The sequence below is a fragment of the Chaetura pelagica genome, unplaced genomic scaffold (assembly GCF_000747805.2).
Source record: "Chaetura pelagica isolate M959 unplaced genomic scaffold, ChaPel_1.0 scaffold33, whole genome shotgun sequence".
In the NCBI taxonomy this organism is placed as follows: domain Eukaryota; kingdom Metazoa; phylum Chordata; class Aves; order Apodiformes; family Apodidae; genus Chaetura; species Chaetura pelagica.
Window position 1 is genome coordinate 102,047 of NW_009952874.1, and position 7,540 is coordinate 109,586.

Below are 7,540 nucleotides of genomic sequence, written 5' to 3' on the forward strand. Positions count from 1 at the left end.
CTGCTTCCATTCTCTGTATCACATCTCAAAATTCAGGACTGGGGAAACTTACAGAAGCTGTTGAATATTAAAAACTTAGGAGCATCTCAAATGTGTTAAGCTATGTGGTGTATTTTTAGTGCTTCAAAAAAAGATGTTGGTGTAGCCTCTGGCTGCACAGAGTGTTATCACAGAGTTGTACAGTCTCTCTCATGGGTTTTGTTGCACCAGAGTAATTTTAGATAAATGGTTTGGTTTTTAATATTTTGAATGGAATTATTTTAAGACTGGTTATTTTGATCTGTGCTAAAAGAGGAGAGAAAGAAGCTTTTGAAAATGGAATTACTTATAAAAACTCTCCAGAGTCTTTCTTATGTTTCCACATTTGTTTGTTGCCTTTTTTCTATCCCCAAGTGGGTGATTCTAGACAACAGGAGGCTTTGTTTAGAAGTCTAAACCACCAGTTTGGCATGGCTGTATCTTTCTGTGACCTATTTAGTCTGAAGTGGGTATTTTAACTGCCTTGTGCAGCTTCATGCTGTAGCATTGCACAGCTTAAGATCTGCTGATGTTGGGGAAGTTGTGACAGGAATGGGTTTCATGAGCTTATATTTGTCTTTTGGAGATTTTGATTATTTGTGCAAATGAGTCAGTTGTTCTTAAGTCCATATTTTCCACTTAGGGAGTCAGGAGGTGGATAAGGAAGCATGGGATAGGTCAGTATTTTGCAAAAATAACATGCTTTGATAGAGTACTGTTATCTTTTTAGTTTTATTGGTGTTAGGGTGCAGTCTGTATGGGGATTTTACTCTCCAAGGCTACTGATTTCGTCAACAGCAAAGCAAGAAATCTTGTGAAGACCATTCATTCATTTGAAGTAAAATGGCTTGATTTTTATCTCGTTGGATCTGTCGCTACCTCAGTCCCATTCATGTTGGGTTGTTATCTTGTGTGCTGGTGTGACTCAAGTCTGTGCTGGGCTCTGGGTACTGCTCTGAATACAAAAGAAGGTGGCAGACTGTGCAGAATCTCCTTCCCATCTTGTTATAGCTGACAGTGGAAAAAAGCTCATGCTTTTGTGATTAGGTAGAGTCCTGCATGAATACTGTTGGCTCTCTCTGTGTGTCGCTGGATCTCAACTGTATGACAAGTTGGAAAAAGTGTCTCTTACATTAGGCAAAGGGAAAAAAAAACTGATTCCAACACTGCCAAGGGAAAGAAGCAGGATTCATACCTTGGAAGAAGGGAAGGGGAGTAGTGGGAAGCTCTGTATTCCTGTCTCCCTGAGTCATTAACAAAACAGTGTGGCTAAACGAAGGTTGCTAAACCATTGTCTGCCTCACAGCACGGGGAGTTTCAAATTAAGATAGGCTCCTACTCACTTGCTCTTGCCTCATTTCCTGCAGCTGAATAGCTGGGATTTTGGATGGAAGGCTCCTAGCTTTGTACCACCTACAGTTCTCATCTTCTGAAAAGACAGCTCTTCTAAATTTTTTAAGATTGCCTTACTTGTGGCTAGTTGCATAAACTTTACCTTTACTTAGAAGGGGCAGTATATTTTATGTTAAATTGACGTAGTTCCAGAGAAGTTGATTTTAATTTAAATTCTGTGAATTGGATGACTTATTTAAATTTCACAACTTAGGTATTCACAGTATGAGGTCACTGAACCAGGCTTCATCAGTTCACTGCCTCTTGACTCAGAATTATCTCAGTTAAGTCTGGCATTCAAGCTCAAAGGCAACTGTTCTAGTTCAGATTTGTCATTCCCAAGCAAATGGGCAGGCTACAAGTTACAACTGGATCTGCTTACTCAGCTGCAGTCATTTTGTACTAACACCATTGTTTCTGTAACTGATAACATTTACACTGGAAAAAGAAGGCGCCAACTGTCCAAAGCTGAGAGCCAAAAGAAATTCTGCAGTGCAAGTGCTCACTTAAAGTGAGAACTTCTGGTCTTTTTGCTATTATTTGGAACATAATCTAGACTGTGATTTCTAATCAGCATCCCCCCATGTTAGTTTCCATTTATAAATTTAAATTTTATGTAATACAGTGAAGTGACAATGTCCAGGTGGTCCAGCAGCAACACCACAATTCTGTGATGGGCTTTTTTAAGAACACTTCTATTCCTGCCTTGCTAACCTCATTGCACCACCTGAAAAGTACTTTGAGACAAAGCACTGTTGACTTGGCACATCAGCCCTTTTTCCCTTATGAAAGAGTACTGCAAAATCATGTGATGTCTACTACAGTGAGAAGGAGCAAAGGAAAAACCATAACCAGCATTTACAGATAAACAGTAATAGCCTGTGGTCAAATAACATAATCCTGGAATTAATGACCCATCAAGTAGAGTTGATGTAGCTGCTGCATTTTAGTCTGACAAATATCATTGTGTAAAAAATATGAATGTCTCCTTCAATAAATCTAGCCAGAACATAGTTCATTATTGCCTAGCTGTATTTTTAAATGACTGTTTAAAATGTGTGTAATTGGTTTAAAGACCAAGGTGTTCCTGAAATGCTAAATCAAAATGAATGTAGAAATAAAAGAAAAACAGCAGTGGCTGTAAGAACTGTTACAGCAGTTAGGCTGACCATATTGCATCAAAACATTGGTTTGGATTTATAGATCCCAGTATGTTTAAATTCCACCTGTATGACAGTTGGCTTCATTTCATGTAGGTACTGTTTGTGGTTTTGGGTTGGTTTTTTTAAAGGCTATGTTGGGAAGGCTTTTGAAGTTGATTTTTTTTAAACTACTACTGAACAGTTAAAATAGTCAGGGTCTTCAGACTAAAACAAAAGTGCTGAAGTCATTCCTCTGTCTTATCATGATAAATCTACAGTAAAGCTAAAACACTTTATTTAAGTCTGATTTGTTTCAGTAAGAGCTTGCTTTTAAGTGATCCTTCTTTTCATCCCCAGTCAGGAACAAAACCACAAATAGTTTCTCATTTACAGCAGAGGGATTTTTGATGACAAGGTGTTTTCCATAACTCATTACAAAAATAGTTTCTCTTCTGGACTTGAGGTCAAGGCTCTCAATCTATTTACACAGTGTTTTCATGGGGACATTTTGGAATATGGATGGCTAAATAAATGTTACTTTTTCTTTAATAGAGTTAACATCAGATTTAACCTATATTTAATGATCACCAGTTTTTATTTGACCAGCCTGTGTTTCCAATGTGCATACACCTTCTGCTTGATCTAGTTTTGGTATTAATGCAATTTCCTGTGGTACAGCCATGCTAAAGCTGGCCAGTGAACCTCTCTCCTTAAGACCCCCTTTAGTTTTAGGCAGTTTATTGAAGCTTTTAATACAGGATAAACTCCATGTAAGGCATCTTAACCTTGTTTGAGATGTTGTTTTATGGTATGTGCATCTGCATTGGCATGAGACTGGCTAGCTTAGATGTTTGTAAAATATTTTTGCAATACTACTATATTATAAATAAACTTCCTTTAGCCAAGTTGCCTGATGGAGCACATTTTACTATGTAGTGGGTTTTTATACTTAAGAATTACAAATTTGTTGTTAAGGACTTCTGAAGTTGTGCTGGCTTCTGCAGTCATGACCTTTGGGGCATAATCTTGGGGTTGTGTCCATTTGCTTTCTGATGTAGAGATTTTAGTTTTTATAAGCCAGTTTCTGACTATATCTCCTAGTACAGATGTTTACCTCTTAAAATAAAATGGAAGAGAGGTTTCCAGTGTTGTTTTCATTTTACAACTGAATTGGGGCTTGTTTGAGTAGTGTAGAAAAAAGTTGTTTTGTTCCCTAAAGACTGAGGTGGAGAGAAGTTTTTGAAGCTGCCATCCTGGATGTTGGTTCTTCCTTGGGTGAGGGCAGCACCCGCAGCTCAAGAATGCACAGAAAAGGGGCTGTGTTTTTAGCATGTGCTGGTTAAACTACTGTTTTTTATCTTTTCCACTGCAGTCAACACCTGTGGGTAGATGGCACCAGTAACCAGAGGATTTTTTGTTGGTTGTTTTTTTTGTTGTTGTTGTTTTTTGTATTGCTTTATGCTGTCTAGCTGATACCTTCAGCTTCAACTTGAAGGAAGTAATTTCCTTGACATCAGTGATAAAATCAGATTGCTTATAACACTGAATGGTTTTTTACCTGCTATTGCAGCAAGACAACTCCTTCTACTTGTTGCCTGTTGTTTTAAGCTTACATGGTTTCCATCACAGACATTTTTATAGTACCAACTGTAATAGGATTTGCTTTACACTTTAGAACTGTCTTTCATTTTAGTTATAGATAAAAAGCATTGTGTAATTATCCAATAGTAGAGAGAGCTGTAAAATGCTATGTCATAACTATTCCCAGGTTTTATATTGTTTAAAGCTTTGCGTGGCAAGTAAAGCTGAGAGATTTCTTGGTATTAGAGAGTAGCTGGACAAAGAGAAGCAAAACGTGTCTGTCTAGGCTGTGGTGTTTTGCTAATCTTGGGTGTGGTTACAAGCAGAGCAAACCAGTTTTAACTCTGTGATGCCATCATAAAGGATGTATTTCCCAGCCATATGTTGATGTCTTCTCCCCAGCAGGTCAGCACCCCTGCCCTCTCCATGCAGTAGGTTGGGTTGGTTCCTGATCCAGTTGAATATTTTCTAAGTAGGGTTCATCCCTGGATGGCTCATGTGGTGACTATGTGACCATAATGTGGTGACTATGTGACTAGTGCTAAGACAGAGACTGGCAGCAAGAACATATAGACAGGAACAAATAGGAGCTGACACCCCTTTTGGTGGCAGCTTCATCTGAGACTTAACTCAGTCATGCAACTGCGTCCTTCAAGCTAAACTCTCCTTGAGTGGATTTTAATGAATTGAAGGCAAGGAAGGGAAAAGATGACAAAACAAGGGGTTTAACATGCTGAAGAAAATTCACTATTTGGAAAATTCTCTGGTTTTCTGTTCTGTGAGGTGACATGCAGGTCTCCAAGCTACATTTCTGTCTGTGCAAGGGTGACAGTAGAAATGTTCAAGAGTCCATAAATCTGTGTTAATTACCAGGCCCTCCATCTCTTTAGTGCCTGTTCAATAAGAAAGTGGCAGAGAGGGTGATAGAAGAAAGTGGGGTTTTTAATGACATTTAAAATGAGAAAAAAACCAAGTTGTTCTCTACGATACTGTGCACTTGGCATTGATTTCTAAATAGCACAGTGGGCCAGATACTTGTTTGTTTTGGCTGACTCAGCAAATTAGAATGACTTTTGTTGTCCTTTTCATGGGCTTTTCCTAATGGAAATAACAGAGTCTTTCGAGACAAAACACTCCTTAGAAGGTATAAGACAAACAAGGAAGTTTTGGTTCAGGAGTGGTCACAGGTCTCTGATTCATAGTGGGGTTGGGTCTGGGGATTCCCCTCAGCAGTCTGTGAAGTGATGTCTGCCTGTTGGCTGCTGTATGGCTCTTTGACTCCTTTAGCTTTGGGTGCTCTGAACCAGGGATTTAGGTGACTTTAAAAAGTTCTTTTCCAGAGTGTTACATCCATTTTTTAATTAGGCTGGGGAAGTTTCCATTGTTGTTTCAATGTAAGTACATGAGAAACATTGAATGGCTTGAAGGTTTTTAACATCACACTCGCAGAAATACTACTAATTAAGATCCTTCTGCCAACCTTCATCACTACAGAGTTGACACACAGACACCAGTGCAAATTATCCTTTATTTAACTTGGCTGCATGGCAAACTCCCACACGTTTTTCTTGCTGAATACCCTTTCACTTGTAGCTGTTAAGCAGGCTGGTTGCCATGCTTTGTGCACTGCAGTGATGTTCAGAACAGAGATGCTAACAATGGGTAGAATATTAGAAGAATTTCTGTCCTGATTCTAGCCAAAGGCAAAAGTCACATAATTGAATCAGAGCAGTGTTTCTTCTAGAGCCATGAGTCCTGACTTGGCTTTGGCAGTGATTCCTGAGCAGTGCTGTAATCTGCCTTGAAAGTCAAATATCTCAAGAATGAGGTATTTACTGTGTCACTGTCGATAGAAACTTTGAGCAAATCACTATTGTGCTAATGCTTTGTATATAAAAATAGCTGCATTTGGCCCTAGATGTAAAAATAGTAACAAATCCTTTTTAAAGCCTATTTCTGTTCAAGGATGCTACCCTCCAGTGTTGCTGGTTTCTGCTCTTCTCTTGATGTGTCAAAACCAAAGACTTAGTTTTCTTCTTTATTGTTCTCACTGTACAGTTTCCTTTGAAATTATGCTGCCTTTTTGTTTTCTCTGTAGGCAACAGAGATTTTGCTCCTGATGATCCGCTGGAATTTAAGTCTCATCAGTGGTTTGGAGCCTCTGTGAGATCTCAAAACGATAAAATTCTGGTAGGTTTTTTTTTCTTGCTTTATGCCCTTCTCAAATGCCTCAGTACTGGGATTACTGTAGTGGAAAAAAATGTGAAAAGATCCGCATAACTCAGAGTTTAAACCAAATCCCACTAATCAACAAGATCTGTCTTTTTCAGATTTTACTGGCTAGCCTTTTGGTAGCTCTTCATAAAGAAATGTAGCATTTTTGTCAGGTTTTGAGGAAAGTAGTAGGGTTAGTTGGCTGAAGTTAGAATCTGTTATTAATTCTTGATGAACTCTTTAGAACTGTTGCTTTAAGAGAATATTCTTTCTGTAAGTCTTGACATAAATAAACTATTTAAAAAACTACGAACTGGAGGTTATTTATGCCCCAGTGCTGATAGTATAAATCTCCTCTAAAAATACGTTGTACATCTGCCAATTTTTTTTCATTACTGTCCTGTTGAATATTATTCTGTACCAGCCAGCTTTTTAAAGAGGAATTTGTTTTCTCAGTGCCTTATGTTCTTTCTTAGGCCTGTGCCCCGTTGTACCACTGGAGAACTGAAACAAAACAAGAGAGGGAGCCTGTAGGAACTTGTTACCTGCTTGCGGGATCTAAATCTGTGGAATATGCACCCTGCAGGTCAAGTAAGTGCTGAGCACTTCTGCTGATGTTTTGCTTGGAGATTCTTTTGAGTGGTATTTTGTGAACCTTTGAAGCATGATGTTTTATAGGTATAGCCTAATATGAATCAGAAAAAAAAAGTCAGATTCAGACATGTGAACTCTGCTGAATTCTGAATTCAGGATGCAGCCCTTGCTTTCTCCAGTGTAGACCAGAGCAAAATCTTAGATCCAGTATCACTGGAACTGAGGACTTCAGTTTTTGAAAGGACACTTGTGTAGAATCACTCAAGCAAAATGATGTAGCAAGTGCTTTTTCAAAGACCAAATCTAGAGTTTTCTGAAGCTTAATTCTAATTATTCAAGTTATTTTAAGAGAGAGCTTGTTTTACAAAACAAGTTTTTGCACTAGTTGGTTCTGACTTCCATGTGTGTATATATATAGTGATGCATTGCTTTAATTATAGTAGTTGTTGAACATTTTGAGTCTTTATACTTATCATTTATGTTGTGTAGTTGAGTTGGTAGATTATTCAGACACTTCCAACCTTCTTGTTAATGTGTAAGTCTAAAGTTGAACCACTCAATGTAGATTTTTTTTATTTGCTGAAACTCACTGGTGAACA

General features: G+C 38.2%; 1 protein-coding gene across 1 annotated transcript in view; it reads left to right on the forward strand.

The window, feature by feature from the left end:
* Nucleotides 1-7,540, forward strand: part of ITGAV (integrin, alpha V) — a 41,740-nt gene that overhangs the window by 7,073 nt on the left and 27,127 nt on the right. Inside the window, 2 exon segments of the mRNA XM_009995248.1 lie at nt 6,232-6,323; nt 6,824-6,938. Coding sequence (XP_009993550.1) covers nt 6,232-6,323; nt 6,824-6,938 — 207 coding nt within the window.